This window comes from Myotis lucifugus, unplaced genomic scaffold (assembly GCF_000147115.1).
Source record: "Myotis lucifugus unplaced genomic scaffold, Myoluc2.0 scaffold_25, whole genome shotgun sequence".
NCBI lineage: Eukaryota > Metazoa > Chordata > Mammalia > Chiroptera > Vespertilionidae > Myotis > Myotis lucifugus.
In genome coordinates, this window is record NW_005871073.1 from 3,852,197 (window position 1) to 3,868,674 (window position 16,478).

The 16,478-nt window shown below is 44.0% G+C and overlaps 1 protein-coding gene across 1 annotated transcript in view; it reads left to right on the plus strand.

Moving 5' to 3' along the window:
- Nucleotides 1–16,478, plus strand: part of AK5 (adenylate kinase 5) — a 188,041-nt gene that overhangs the window by 120,694 nt on the left and 50,869 nt on the right. The window contains exon 8 of the mRNA XM_023751811.1: nucleotides 15,497–15,639. Coding sequence (XP_023607579.1) covers nucleotides 15,497–15,639 — 143 coding nt within the window. The remainder of the gene's footprint in view (nucleotides 1–15,496; nucleotides 15,640–16,478) is intronic.

The window sequence follows — 16,478 nt, forward strand, 5'->3', positions numbered from 1 at the left end:
TTCCTCTCTGTAAAAAATCAATAAAATATATTTTTTAAAAAAAAAGAGTGTGAGGTTTGAAGTAAGTGGAGGGTTGTGTTGTGGAACCAGCTGAGCGTGGACTCAGGAAACAACAGAGTAGGCAAGCAGTCCAATAGTCCATTTGACGTTAGTGCCTCAAAATTTACTTTGACCAAGTGATCCTTTTCAATTTTTTCCCATTCCTTTAGTAAATATTTATTTTAACTGAACTACCATTGTGCTACTCAGCTTCTACATCAAGAAATATTGCATTTAGCCAAAACATGTGTTAGCCTGTATTTGTAAAGCTGATTAACACGGTGTCATTCCTAATGCAGTATATTTGAGTAACACAGCACTGATCATAATTTGGGGACTTACCAAGTTGTATCTGATACACTGAGTCCAGTTCTGATGGGAAAGTCAGGTTTTTGTGACAAGTCCTACAAGGCCTGTGCGTGAAGCTGGGAAGCTGGAGTAGCCAGGTTCCCTTCTCAGCACTTGTAGTTGGTGGTGAAAAGTATTGGGGGGGGGGGCCTATTGGAAAAATGAAAGCAGGGATGTTGGAGAGGGACTGAGATCAGAAAGATATAAGTCTAGCTGTTTCCAACACTAAAACAAAAATAGCTGGTGCAGGCTCAGGAAGCCAGCCCTTCCCGACTGTCTCCACTGGCCATGGGCGGCCTAGAGCTAATTGATTCTATAAAAGAAAGACAAGTCCCATTATTAAACCTCATAAGTTAATAAGAAATGTTTTCACCATTCTTGATTGCAAAGTCTGGAATGTCCTTATTTTCAGTGTAGGTATTAAATATTAAACAGTGACATTACAGATGGAAAAGGTCAGGAGCCATATAAGCTCATTTGTATGTGGGATGTAAAACAGAAAGCAACAAACAAACTCATAGACACAGAGACAACAGCAGTGGTCATGAGGGAGAAAGAGGGGTGGAAGGAGGATGAAGAAATAAAGGGGCAAAATATATGACAGAAGGAGACTAGACTTTCAGTGGTGAGCACACAAATACAGATGATGTATCATAGAACTGTACACTTGAAACTTGTATAATGTATTAACCAATGCCACCCCAATAATTTTAATTTAATAAAAACCAGCAACATTATATCGCTTAGGTTACCATTTTGAGCCAAGAGTTTGACATATTTCCACACATGAAGACATAGAGGTAAATGCCTCATCACTACGCACATCTGCCATGCACCGTCACAGGACTGTAAGAGAGATCTTTGCAAAGGAAATAAGAACTGATAGAATTTTTTTTTCAAAGCAATCGGATATACTCCAGGGGTAAAACCGTGGGAAGGACTGATCAGTAGAGACTGTTTGCTTTTCTCTTTTCAAAAACCCTATTATTCTTGTAGCTGATTTCATAAGCTCCTATGACATCTTATTAACTAGAATAACTTGAATGCCCTGTCATTTTAAAGACAAAATGAAAACATTTGTGATAACACAATAGTGTCACTGCCTTATAAAGGGAAGGAAATAGAACTCGAGTGTGACCTGTCATCTAATGAGCCTGGAGCCTTAAGAACGGGAAACTGTTGTTAATGGAAAACCAGCTGACCTCCTGGGATTATGATGTATTTGCAGAAGTAAGGGTGGGGAGTGCACAAAGACCTGAAAAGCAAACACAGGCGAGTTGGCAGAGGAGGGATGTAATGAGGTTGCACTTTGCTCCTTCAGGTCGGTTGCCAAGGAGCAGAGTTACCGTTGTCCACCCACTGATGAGCTATCTTTCTCTCTTTATGAGGTTTCAGGTCGTGTATATCCTTATTTCCATTTTCGTGTTGAATCCACATTTTTATTAGGGATGGTGTTGTGGTTTGAGTTCTGGTTCTGCCACTTTGTGACATCACTGACTTCTCTGACCCTCAGGTTTCAAATCTATAAAATGAAGAAAATAATGTGAAGATCAAAGAGCCTGTTTCTATCAAGGCATATTAGCAAATGTAAAGCACCATACATATGGTTATACAAAGCTTAACATGGTGATTATTTACTATAAGTGTCTCATATCCTGTTTTCAATGTAGATAGAAAATATAGAACAACAGGTTTACAACTTTAGGACTTCTCTTCAAAATAACTTAAATAATAGCACAGAGCTGAAGAAAATAATAAAATAGTGAAAATAAAGAATTTTCTTGGAATTCCAGTACCATCGTCAAAACTTTCCACAGACTTTCCTTACTTTTACCAGCATTTGTTCCTATTTCCATGATAGCTGTTGTCACAGGGATTGTGGCTATTTGTGTCCATGTCTTTCTCCCCCAGTATATTATACTGACGGGAACGGCCAATGCACACTTCTCTATAATTCCTCAATTCCTTGCACAGTGCTGGACAGAGTAGAGAATGGCAATTCAGAAATATTCTCTCTATAAACTGAATGAAGAAGAAGCTCAAAGGGAAGTATAGGAAGAAGTCTGACATTCTGTAAACTGAAAATGCAGGACCAGGAATAAAACAAATTTATATGGCAATAATAAGAAAATTATTATTTTTTAGCAAGAGAAAATAACCAAATTTAATGCATACATATGTATGGAAACTCCACATATATGGGAGCCAGAGACCCACATGCATGAAAGGTTCGAGAAAATTATTTTTAATTTACATGTTTTCAAAGGAGGGTAGCTGGAATGTGAAAGAATTCAAAAACTATCCCACAAGAGGTGAAAGGTCAGGAAATACCCAAGTGAAGGAGCACGTTTTCCTGACCAGACTCCTGCTGGCCTGTGCTCACCTTGGCTGGTGGGGTTTGTGGTCTTAAGCTCTGTTCCCACTGCCTTTTGCACAGCCCCTGACTCATGCTCCATAACTAACTATTCAAAGAAGCAATTCCATTCCATAAGGGACTGTATTGTAGACGAGGGAATTAGATTTCTGCTTCTTTGTGTAAGAGAGAAGTGGGCTCTGGAGATGGAAATTACAAAGAGATGGAATTCCCTTCGATCAATATATAACGAGTTTCCTAAATAGTGTTATCCAGTTGACTACCTCATGGAAGATATTCAAATTCTAGGTAACCATTCCTCAGGGATGTTTTTAAAAACCAGTGATTTCTGTGGCTGGGAAAATTATATGCCTCCTAAGGTCTTTTCCACCTCTGAGTCTATTTGTTTAAGAAGAGCCAAGGGGTATGTGTGTGTGTGTGTGTGTGTGTGACATCATCTACCACCACCATTATCACAGAAATATCTAAATATCACCTCCACTAACCTACTTTATTTCCTGAATTCCATTCCTGGAGAATCTAAGGGGGCTAGGTGTCGGGGTGATATTGTATCCCTAGAAGTTATCTCTCAATGTTTCAACATCCTAATATATAAAAAGCCAGGGGCCATCACAACCGAAACAACCGGATGGACGACCAAACAGCAGGCTGCGTAGGGCAACAACGCCGGCAGGGGAGTTAGTGAGGGATGACCAAACGACTGAACAGCAGGCTGCGTGGGGCAACCAGGCCAGCAGGGGGGCCAATAAGGGGTAACCAGAACAGTGGGGGGGGGCAGTTGGGGGTGACCAGGCTGGTGGGGGGGGAGGGTTAGTTGGGAGCAACCAGGCTGGCAGGGGGGTAGTTAGGGGCGATCAGGCCAGCAGGCAGAGGCAGTTAGGGGTGATCAAGCTGGCAGGGGGGGCAGTTAAGGGCGATCAGGCAGGCAGGCAGGGATCGGGCCTAAACCAGCAGTCGGACATCCCCCAAGGTGTCCCAGATTGGAGAGGCTGGGCTTAGGGGACCCCCCCCCCCGCAGAATTCTTTGCACCAGGCCTCTAGTTAACTTATATCATTGAATCAAATGAAACTAACTGCAGCTGAGTAACATTTTCATCATCTTAGAACATTGCTAACTGTACAATCCTTTTCAGACTTTAATTCAGGCCAGTAAAAATCACCGAACTATCAAATATCAAAAATTATAAAAGTTTTTTCTTAAGGATAACCTGCTAGGAGGAGTAGAAACCTGTTCCTTATCGGCCATTGACCCTGAAGTAAGAAAGAATTCGTTATCATCAAGCAGAGGTACTGGTGCACAGGGGCCTACAGTGGGCAAAACCCCAGGCTGGCTGTCAGACTGCCTGGATTCGAGTTCTGGTTCTGCCAATTACTGATTGTGTGGCCTTGAACTTTTCTTTGCCAAAGTTTCCTCACTTGAAAAATAGGGTTTTTGTGAGGACTGAATGAGATCATTATACCCTTAGAACAATATAATAGCTCAAATGTATTAAGTGCCTCCCCCAAATCAGGCACAATGCTAAGCATTATTCAATTGTCTTAACAACCCTACCCACGGCCCCAAGCTGCAGTTGAGACTCAGCGGAACTAAGCAACTTGCCCCAGGCCACACAGCTAGAGGGACACGACTCCACTCTATCCGATGTCAGCGCCAGAGCCTGTGCTTCTAAGCTCTACATCCTCCTTGCTGAGGAAGTTGCTTTCTAGCCTTATATTATGAGATATTTTTAGAGCAAGAACCTGGAGGAAAAGCAATAATAATAATAATAACTGGAATTTCTTGAGCGCTTTCTATGTTTCAGGCACGATACGAAGCACTATACATGCATTAAGCATATCACCACAACTTTTGAGACTTTGTTATTACCCCCATTTTACAGATGTAGAACTGAGTGCAGAGTTGTTTACAGGTCAAAGATTCAAAACCAGGCAGCCAGACATCCCTCAGACCAAGTTTTAACCATCACACTATAGCTCCACTTCAGGATAGCCCTCTGTGGGCCAGGGGACTTTGGGAAACCAGGAAACCACTTTCAGTACCAGGATCCAGAGGAAGACAGGGGTTTGGGGTGAAGGTGAATCAAAAACAGGCAGAGCCCATTTACCTCTTTGGTGCTTTTGCTAGAATTTCCCACAAGGTCAGGAGCAGGAAGGGGCCAGAGAGGAGGAGATGGGATGGGCTTTTGAGGCAAGCCACGTGGTAGTAGGCATGGGGCTTTTTGTTTCCTCGTCTTGTCTTTAACGTAGAGGTGTGATGACTCACGAAGAACACCCTTGGTTCTAAGCAGCAGATGTGACAACATTCCTTTTCAGACCACTTTGCTTTTTCATTAATCTTGTCTGGGGAAACCAGCAGAGAACACAACCTAAAACTTGCCGTTTTTTACTGTCTATTCATAACCTTGAAGAAAATCCAGAGTCAACAGCTTTTATTGAGTGCCTGTCCTGTGCCAGGAGCTGTCATGATCTGGTTTAAGCCTCACCACAACCCTGGGAGGAAAATATCATTATCCCGAAGGTCACACCACTAATGTCTGCACAAACCCCTCTTTCCAATAAGTCATGCTGCCGCCCCAAATCTATAATAATGACCCCCAGAAAACCTCTCCTCGCCCTACTCCCCCAAAAACAAAAAGAAGCTTGTATTTTCTTCCTAATATTTTGAATCATAGGGGTTCATCTCTTTACAGGCAAAGCCATATGAACAGATGTCTAAGGTTGTAAGAAAGTCTGCAACTGCTTCTCTTTTGATACATAATATGCTTTTATTTCCTTGTTATTTTCTTATTTGTAAAAGCAAAAGTACATGCTATAGGAATTTATAATAAGTATAAAGAAAAGAATTAATATTTCCTTGATTGATAGATATTTAATAAAGTTATAATAAAAATTTTTCATGTAATAATATAGAATTTCCCATGTTATTCAATAATTTTTGTAAACACATTTTAATGGCAGCATAAAATATAATTCTATATGTATGCTATATCTATTTTCATCATTCCCCCACTTAGGGCACCTTTTCTGTTTATCTTTTCACTGATATAAATATGGTTGACCCTTGAATAACACAGATCCACTTATACCTGGATTTTCTTTTTCAATAAATATTGTAAACACATTATCTCTTCCTGATGATTTTTTTAAAAAAAATACATTTTCCTTTCTCTAGTTTACTTTATTGTAAGAATACAATATATATTACATATAACATACAAAATGTTAATTGACAAAATGTGTTATCCGTAAGGCTCTGGTCAATAGTAGGCTATTTGTTGTTAAGTTTTGGGGGAGTCAAAAGTTATACATGGATTTTCAACTGTGCAGGGCATCTGCACCCTAACCCCCACACTGTTCAAGTGCCAACTATAATGCTGCTCTGGCATATCATTGCACATAAACTTTGCCAAAATCTCTTATTATTACCCTAGGAGAGACTCCTAATGCTGGAATTACTGAGCCAGAGGGTATAAAAAGTAATATTTCAGTATTTCCACTTCTTTCTAATCAGATATGCTTCAATAAAGCAAAGATTATTGAGATGGGACAAAATGATTCTAAAGAAGATGGTTTTTAGATAAGGTTATTCTTCTAAATTATCCTAATATATAAAAAGCCAGGGGACGTCACGACCAAAACAACCGGACGGACAACCGAACAGCAGGCTGCATGGGGCGACCAGGCCGGCAGGGGGGTTAGTGAGGGATGACCAAACGACTGAACAGCAGGCTGCTTGAGGCAACCTGGCCGGCAGGAGTGGGGCAGTTGGGGGCGATCAGGCTGGCGGGGGAGGGGCAGTTGAGGGCGATCAGGCAGGCAGGCAGGTGAGCAATTAGGAGCCAGCAGTCCCGGATTGTGAGAAGGATGTCTGACTGCCGGTTTAGGCCCGATCCGAGGGGTCCCAGATTGGAGAGGGTGCAGGCTGGGCTGAGGGGACCCCCCCCCCATGCACAAATTTCATGCACCAGGCCTCTAGTTTGAAATAAGAGCTGTCAAACTGAAGTCAATTTAGTGCTGCATACCCTCCAAACATATCCTCCAAGATGTCAGTCAGCCTGTGGCCAGGCCAGGTTAAGCCCCTCGGACCTGCAGCAGAACCCCTCCCATGCTCTCCCTTGGAAACAAGTTAAACCCACAAGCAGTGCTTTATTTCACAAGCAGTTACCAAGTGTCTTTGAGTCAGGCTGGGTGCTGGTGCTTCCACACCATCTTCCTTTCTCTAGAAACAATATTATTCAAAACATCCAAGAATTCTCATCATTTCCAAACACTGGCTGTCTGAAATACTGACAACCAGTTCCCAGAACATCTCTATTAATCTTCTTATGTTCCGATTGTTGCATTATTCCTCGTGCCTTACAATAACAAAACTGGCTTTGTTGAGGATATTCTGGAGATAGGCTAAGAAGATCATTGATATCCTGAACCCTGATTTAATGGAGAAAAGTAATTTGTATCAATTCTCTGCCAAGTAGAACCTCAGCAATACTTCAGGTTATCTTTAAATTGCTTCTCTTGACTAGTTTGTCTCCCTGCTGCCTTATTTGCAATTTGGCACCAAATCCTTTTCTTAATAGCATGCAGAGAATCCATATCCTAATGGGATTATTATAAGCATGGATTAGTTGGATGTGACTTAATGAATCAACCTATATAATAAAGAGCTAATATGCTAATTAGACTGACAGCAGAACAACCATCCGGACAACTGTCCTGACGAAGCCCGAGCTGCGAGTGCCAAGCCCCTTGTGCGAATTTCATGCATCAGGCCTCTAGTTTCAAATAAGTCATAAGAGAATTTGGAGGAAGGACCTTCTTCCTCCCACCTAATGTTTGAGGGAGAGCCAGTAACTAGCATCCCACCTCCCTACTTGACTTCTTTTTTTTTTAATATATTTTATTGATTTTTTACAGAGAAGAAGGGAGAGGGATAGAGAGTTAGAAACATCGATGAGAGAGATCAATCAGCTGCCTCCTGCACGCCCCCCACTGGGGATGTGCCCGCAACCAGGGTACATGCCCTTGGCCGGAATCGAACCCGGGACCCTTGAGTCCGCAGGCCGACGCTCTATCCACTGAGCCAAACCGGTTCGGCTACTTGACTTCTGAACAGTTGAGAAGTCTCCCAAACACTCCCCCTTCTTTTCCGGGAGGAGTGAGGAAGGGGCAGAGTTCAGCAGTTAGTCTGATAATAATAAGTGAGGCTCACATTGATTTATACTTTATGGTTTTTGTACATCATCTCATTTGGGTCAGAAAAATGTCAATGTATTGATTCAACAACTGCATAGTGAACATCTACTAAATGTCAGGCACTAAAGGCCAGATTCTGGGGTTATAAAACTTACTGAAGATTCAGTTAGTCTTTGCCTTAAAGATCTCAGTCTCCTAGAAAAGACAAGCATGTTACAAAAACATACCCTTACTAGGTGAGTGTCTTAGCTAATATTCCTTTGGTTACAAGTCATAAAACCTGCTTAAGCTAACTTGCACAAAAAAAGTATGGGGGGACTGCTCACAAATCCAAGGAAGAATGCACCTAGAAACAATGCAGAACTGGGTGCTAAAAGGCCATAATAATTTCCCTCTATGTATTACCTTCCTTTTCTCTCTTTGCAAATTTCTTCTACTAGTCCCACTTACATGGTGGTAGCGTGTACCAACTGGCCCAGCCAACAGAGAGCCCAGTCTCTCTCAGTGTAAGTTCCTAGAGAAGGATGTTAATTGTCCAAGCATGACTCAAGTGCACTCCTGATCCAAACCTGTGGCCAGTGTTACGTTTCATGGGTAGGATGAGTGCTGGGCAGAGAGTTCAATTCCACTATGCTGAGAAATTAGAGACATGCTATGGGCTAATGAGGAGGGAGGCACTTACTCCATCTTCTATGTTCAAGGCACCGTGGAAGGTGAAAAGATGAATAAAATACACAACTGACTCTAATATACACAACTGACGGTATGATGTGGGATGCACTATCACAGAAATAGAACATGCTCTATGAGCAAACTGGAGAGGGAATTTAATTCTAATGGGAGGAAGGAGAGTAACTTTTTTGTTGTTTTTAAATTTTTATTGTTGAAAGTATTCCATATGTCCCCTTTATTCTCCCATTGGCCCCTTATAACCCGCCCCACCACCTGCCCCAGGCCTCCACCACCCTATTGTCTGTGTCCATGGGAGTAACTCTTTTAAAAAAAAATATTTCTTTATTGATTTCAGAGAGGAAGGGAGAAGGAGAGAGAGATGGAAACATCAATGATGAGAGAGAATCATTGATCAGCTGCCTTCTGCACGCCCCCCACTGGGGATCAAGCCTGCAAACCAGGCATGTGCCCTTGGCCAGAATCGAACCCGGGACCCCTCAGTCCGCAGGCCGACGCTCTATCCACTGAGCCAAGTCGGCTAGGGCCATGGGAGTAACTCTTAAGTTTAGTCTTAAAATGGGTCTTTTAATAAGAGGAGTTGTAGGGAGCTAGACAGGTCATTCCAGGGAAAGATAATAGTCTGAATATAATGGCTGTAAATGCAGTGCCCATAGTGCAGCGGTTCTCAACCTGTGGGTTGCGACCCCTTTGGCAGTTGAATGACCCTTTCACAGGGGTCACCTAAGACCATCCTGCATATCAGATATTTACATTACGATTCATAACAGTAGCAAAATTACAGTTATGAAGTAACAACAAAAATAATGTTATGGTTGGGTCACAACATGAGGAACTGTATTTAAAGGGCCAGAAGATTGAGAACAACTGCCATAGAGGGACGGCCAGTGGGATGTGGGAGCAGACAAGGACCAGATGCGCCTGGAGGGATGGGCTGGCCCAGGCAGGAGGGGCTCTACCTGAGCCCTGGTGGAAATTCCGTGTCAGCCTCGGAGCAGGGAGGCAGCATCAGGTCTGCATGGGTGGCATATACTGGTCCACCCATGTGAAGAATGGACTGAGTGGAGAGACTGGTTTCAGGGAGGCAAGTTAGGAGGATATTTTAATACTTCAGGCAAGAACAGATGATAGGGGCTGGGGCTGGGCAGAAGCCGAGGGTCAACGAGGGAAGAGAGAGAAGGAGGTCCGGGACAGTGGTTCCGCAGGACCTTCATCCTATTTCCAGGATTAAATTCAGAAGACGGGCTTGGGGAGCTCTTTAGCAGGGCGGGCGGGCGTGCCGACGTTGTGGTGTGCTCCTAGGAGAGGGGACCTCCCCTCTTCCCTGGGCCTCTCTGCTCTCCTCCTCAGCACCGTGGGTTTCATGCTGTTGACTGGCTGACGGGTCTGAATCCTCATGAGATTTCCAAACCCGCTGTCCCCAGGACATGTTTTTCTCATTCATGAAAACGAAGTGCTGCCACTTCACAGTCCGTGGAGAATACTGATGTCAGGCAGGGGAAAAAACAAGAACTCAAGATTACCTTTCTTAAAAGCTCACTGCAACTTGCAGCAGATGGAAAATGTGGATCTGCAATTCATTGAAGGCAATGAGGAGTCTGTTCTTGAGTTGCCGTGGCAACTGCTCAATTAAGTGAAAAAAAATGAAGAAACATGTAGTTGCTCTTGAGCTTAACATTCTTAAAAAAAAAAAAAGGAAGAAAGTCATATTTGAGGAGTTGTTTTCCCCAAGGTTTTTCCAAGACTTTGCATTTCGACCAGCATGTCCTGTCCACCCACTCCTTGTTGAGCTAAAGGCTGGTCTTGTTCTCCATGGTCAGGAACACATAGCCTCAAGTTTCACCTCCGAATGTTCTGTGGGAATGTTTGCTTACATCCAGTTCCGACAGAGCCCACTCAGATTTCTTTCTTTAAGGTGCTAGATAGAGCAGAACCGGATTGGAAGACTAGGGAGAATAGTGGGTGGGCTCTAACACTGCATTTGACCCCAAACTTACCTTATAATCTTAAGAGCCGTGGCTTTTCTGAAGACATGGAGAATAACTTGTTTTATATACTAATAAACAAAGGTATACTTATAATAACTATTTGTACAATTTACTGTTTACAAAATACTTTCGATCCTTTGGGGCGGCATTGTTCCCCCCACTTTAGACAAAGGGACACCTCCAATCCATGCTCCACAGAATCTAGAGTGATATTTATAAAAACATAGAAATGATCATGTCACTTTCCAACTTACAGCCCTCAAAGCCTTTCTTCCCAAGCTCCTGGGATACAACCTGAGCCCTCCCTGGGCCCCAAGACCCTGCAGGAGGCCTCTGCGTACCGCTCTCCTGCTCCCTGTGCCCAGACTCACTGACCTGCCTACAGCTTCTCCAGGGTGTGGGCTGCTCCTCCTTTGGGCTTTTGCATTAGCTGAGGACTCTTCCAGGGACAGGCTTGTCTTTCTTCACCTCCCCTCCCCTCCCTTCCCCCTTGGCCAACATAGAGCCTACTCCCCAACCCCTGTGTACATCAGAGCTCCTATTTTAATTTTCCTAGAACCCTTTACTTGATGTAAATTCCTGTTTAATATGCATTTCCTTATAAGGTTATGTAATTAATATCCATCTCCCCAAATAGACATGAAGCTCGTGAGCACAGACCATGTCTGTTTGCTCCCCCAGACCAGGGCCGAGCAGAGCAGGCCCTGCGTGTTGCATGAAGGCTTCATTAACATCACCAAGAACACATAGCCTTTTGGTTTTGGTTTTGTTTGTTGTTGCTTTTCATATATTTTTTAACTGATTACAGAGAGGAGGGGAGAGATAGAAATATCAAAGATGGGAGAGAATCATTGATTGGTTGACTCCTACATGCGCCCCCTTGGGGTAATCAAGCCCTAACTGGGACTCGAACCGTGACCTTCTGGTTCATAAGTCGATGCTCAACCACTCAGCCACCGTGGCCGGGCGAACACATAGCATTTTGGACTCAAACCAAGTTCTTAGGGGTCCAGTGCCTTTCCTAGCACCCCACACGGCATTGTAGATGGTATAAATGGAAATATTCTCCCTTGTGTAAAACACTGCACAAGTAAAGAACATTGATGTCTAAAGAACATACCATAGCTCTCTGGGACCAGATTAATTTAAAGGTGAACTTGTTTGGACATGTGCCAAATAGCAACTGTCCCAAAATATGTGCTAACATACCGTGCATAGAAAATAATAGCCAGCTTCCTCATTTGTTCATTCATGGGTAGGGAAAGGCTGAGTCTTTGGAGTCAGACTCCCTGATTTCAGGTATCAGCTCTCTCACATGCCAGAGGTATGACATGGGACGATTGTGTCACACACACCGCTCCTCAGGCCTCAGTCTCCCTTCTTGTAAAGTGAAGGATTTTCTTCCTCCATCATGGGGTTTCTTGACCACACTCACAACAATGAGTATCTCTCTGTCCACCTGTGTGTACAGGGCCTGCGGCTGGGCAGTGAGTGGAATCAGAGCAGGGAAAACGCCTTGGGAAGGCCAAGGCTGACGACACGTATGTGCTTTTGTGAAGCTAATGTTCAGTGGCAAAGGGTGTTTTCAGCATAAAATAATTATTTATGGACCACCGAGTTCTCATATGGTAATTTCTTTTTTAATGCGATAGAATTGACATAACAGTGTATTTGTTTAAGGTGTACAACATGATTTGATATTTGTATATATTGTGAAATAATCACCGTAAGTCGAGTTAACATCACTATCACACAGTTACACATTTCTTTTCTTGTGATGAGAGCTTTTAAGAGCTACTCTCTTGGCAGCTATCAAATATTCTGTACACTATGTGGTTAAGAGTCACCATGCTGTTCATCCCCAACACTTACTTATCTTATAACTGGAAGTATGTGTCCTTAACCAATTTCATATGGTAATTTCTTACCCAATTTTTTTTCTAAAGTAAATACTAATGTAGCAAATCCATGACATAATTCCCTTCGTATTTATAGTTCTTCAGGGCTCCTAATGCTTTAATTGTAGTACATATGCCGAGAAGCTGTGAAGAGGCATTGGTGGGAATGATTGTTTCCAGCCAGTTTAGAACATCCCTTTGTTCTTTAAAGGTGCATGCCTTCCAAGTCCAGGGTAAGGGGTGTCTAAGATGACCTTTCCCAGGGTAGAGCAGCTTCCTAACAGCAGGCACGCCCTGCATTTATACCCTGCCCTTTCTCTTCAGACCTCATCCGCTCCTCCAGAGCATCCTAAGTAGGAAAGGACTGGTGATTCCTATATTGTTAAGAGGGAAAGAGGCAGAGAGGAGGGGCTAACGAGCTGGGATTGGGTCAAAGCAGGGCTAGAGGACCAGCCCGAGCCCATGTTGTAAACTCTGGGCTCTTCAGCAGAGTGTGTGCTCTTGTCTGACTGATACCAGGGAAGTGGCATTTGCAAGAGCCCTGAAACTCTCTTTGCTTCCCCCACCCCCATACTCTCTTTATTTTCTATTCTGAATATTTAATGGGGCGGGGGGATTGATCAAAGTTCACCTCAAGGCAGGTCACCACTAGTCCAAGTAGAGTCTTTGTGCAAATTAGTGAGGGGGGGGGGAGAGAACCCTGTAAACACACACATCCTTGGGGACCACAGGTTAGTGAGTGGATTCAGTCCCCTCCCAGAGACTTTTGGCCAGCCCTGCATTTTGAAAGTCCCAGCTGTGTGTGTGTGTGTGTGTGTGTGATTTTTTAAAATGTGTTTTTATTGATTTCAGAGGGAAGAAGGGAGAGGGAGAGAGGGATAGAAACATAAATATGAGAGAGAATCATTGGTCAGCTGCCTCCTGCACGCCCCCCAACCCCTACTGGGGATCGAGCCCACAACCCGGGCATGTGCCCTGACCGGGAATCTAACCGTGACCTCCTCCTGGTTCATGGGTCAATGCTCAACTACTGAGCCACGCTGGCCGGGCTGAAAGTCCCAGCTTTTAAGGGTTAACTTCTCTTACAGACTTGTCTTTTCTGAGCTGCTTTTATTTCTGCTTTTGGCAGTTTTTTGCTTTCTCGGTGCAGCCTCCTGTATGAGAGACTTGGAGAAGCAGGAGAGAGCAGGCAGGTTTCCTTGGCTCCTGCATGTGCTTGTTTTTTGGTAGTGGGTTGAGTGCCTGATTTTCCAATATGATGTCATCGTGCCTTTTAAAAATTCCCCAAGTACTCTTTGCCAAAGGTTTTTTTGTTTGTTTGTTATTTTAATCCTCATCCAAGGATACGTGTGTTTTTAATTGATTTTAGAGCGGGAGGAGGGGAGAGAGAGAGAGAAACATCAATGTAAGAGAGAAACATCTACTGGTTGCTTGCTCCCCATGCACACCCTGACCGGGGATGGAACCCACAACTTTCTGATGTACTGGATGACACTCTAACCAACTGAGCCACCCAGCCAGGGTGCCAAAGGTTTCTCAAAAGATAGTAAAATGTCTCTCTTTTATCTAATTCTGTACTAAGATTTTAAAACAGGAGATACAAAGGCTGGCCCATGAGTACAGTATATCTCAGGAAGCACAGAGGTAGGCCACTCTAGAAACCAGCGTGTTGCCTGTCCTCTGCATCGTCTTGGGAAAGTCATAGCTCTGCAGGACTGCCATTTATTGCGCCAGCGCACTGGGCTGTCTAGAGACGTCAATTCTGCCACTGGGGTAGTCTGGGGTTCATCTGTGAGCCATCGAACTTGCAGATCTTAAAGTCTATCCCCAACTGTCGATGCATAGAAGTATCACCACACAGGGTAGGTAGTGTCAAGTAAACAACTCACAAAAAATTAAATTTATAATCATAGTTTATAATGGAAAAGTAAGAAAAGCAACAACAAGGCATCCTTCCTGAGAACTGTCAGATTGCCAGTTTTCACGCGGACCCGCCCTCTGTGGGAACACCCAACATTGCCTGGACTCGCACGCGGCCAGGAGGAGAGGCAGAATGTAAATGAACAGGGCAAAGGAGGAGGCGTTCCAGGCTGGGCAGACAGGATGGGCCGGGATCCAGAGGCCAGATAAAACAGGTCACGTTCTGAGAAAATTAATCCATTCATTTATCTCATGGAGTTTACTAGTATCTTAACTAGCTTGGGCAGAGCTGCATGAACTTTATAAAAGCTGTAGCTAGCAGCTGTAGATAGTCACTGCTCATCAATCTTTCATATCGTGAGCCCTTCCTGAGTCTTCAGACACTATTTAAAAGCCCCCTCATCTCATGTCTACGGATTGTTTCTGGTGAGAACAACACTTCTTTTGGCCTGCCCCTTTGATTCACAGTTCCAACCTGGGAGTCCCTTTCAGTTCCTCCTTTGCTCTGTGACCCATGGCCACTAACTAACCCTGTCCCACTCCTCAGTCAGTGTTACCTGCTAGATTCTAGCAGGTAGAACCTCAGGGAATTGAATGCAGACATTCAAGTTGGAGAATAATGAAAGCAAGAGCAGGGGGGAAAGATCAGAGCTTGACTGGAAATCGAGGAGTGGCCCTTGGTGAGCTGTCTGTTGCATCTATGATAGTGTATGATAGTGATAATTAAATACTTCGGAATTGTCACTCCCTAAAGCCAGCACTGCCTCTAGCTCACCAAGCTCCAGCCAAAGGAGAAGGGGGTTACGTAAGGAGGTCTTTACACCAGGGCTTGTGCAAAGCACGGGGGGGGGGGGGGGGGGGCTGGGGGGGGCGGGAAGGAAGGGGTAATAAATGGGTAAAAAAAACAAACACAAAAAGGGCCCCCCCTCTGGGGGGGGGGAGGTTAAAAAAACCCCTTTGTTACAGCTCTGGCATCACAGCGCTTCGTGGAAATTAGACATTAACAGAAGTCCACTGGATTTCTGATTAACAAACTTCCCTTGCAGCGGCTAATGAGAGAATTGCTCAGGACATCAATCCAGATCTGCACTTCCAGGGCACAGCCTATGGTGCTTTGCAGGAGGCAAGTGAGGCCTATCAGGTTGGCCTCTTTGAAGACACCAACCTGTGTGCTATCCATGCCAAACAAGTAACAATTATGCCAAAAGGCATCCAGCTAGCACACCACACACGTGGAAATGTGCTTAAGAACCCACTATGATGGGAAACATTACATTTTTTAAACAAAAAATCTCTTCTTCCTGTTATTGGCAGTGCTGAACATTGGATGTTTTCCCTCATAGGATCAAAAGGTAACTAAGTATATGATTGCAAGTGGAAAATAGGTGACAGAAATCAGGTATTGGCAGATTTTTCGTTTTCATTTGTGTGGGAATTTTTTAATATAAATGCAGGGACATAAAGCATTAATGCAAGTCAGAATGTTTCTGTGAGCAAGTTTCAGCAGCTCAAATTCATAACAATCTTATATAATAAAAGGTTAATATGCAAATTGACCAAACGGCAGAAAGACCGGTCACTATGACACACACTGACCACCAGGGGGCAGCTCCTGTGTTGAGCGTCTGCCCCCTGGTGGTTGTGTGTTCCCACAGGGGGAGCGCCGCTCAGCCAGAAGCCGGGCTCACGGCTGACGAGCCTCTCCCACCTCCATGGCAGCACTAAGAATGTCCAACTGACAGCTTAGGCCAGCTCTAAGCCGTCAGTCGGACATTCCCCAAGGACTCCCAGACTGTGAGAGGGCACAGGTCTGGCTGAAGGACCCACCCCCACCCCCACCCTGAGTGCATGAATTTCGTGCACCAAGCCTCTAGTTATATATAAACCTGTTAAATTTTTCTGGACAATGCCAGCATTTGGACGTTTTTTTAAACAAGTGAATTTCTCATTGATGGTGGGGGAAAGTGCTTCAGGCTGCAAAGAGAGCAGGAGGTACACCCGTGATGAGCAAAGAAGTCAGAAGGAAGA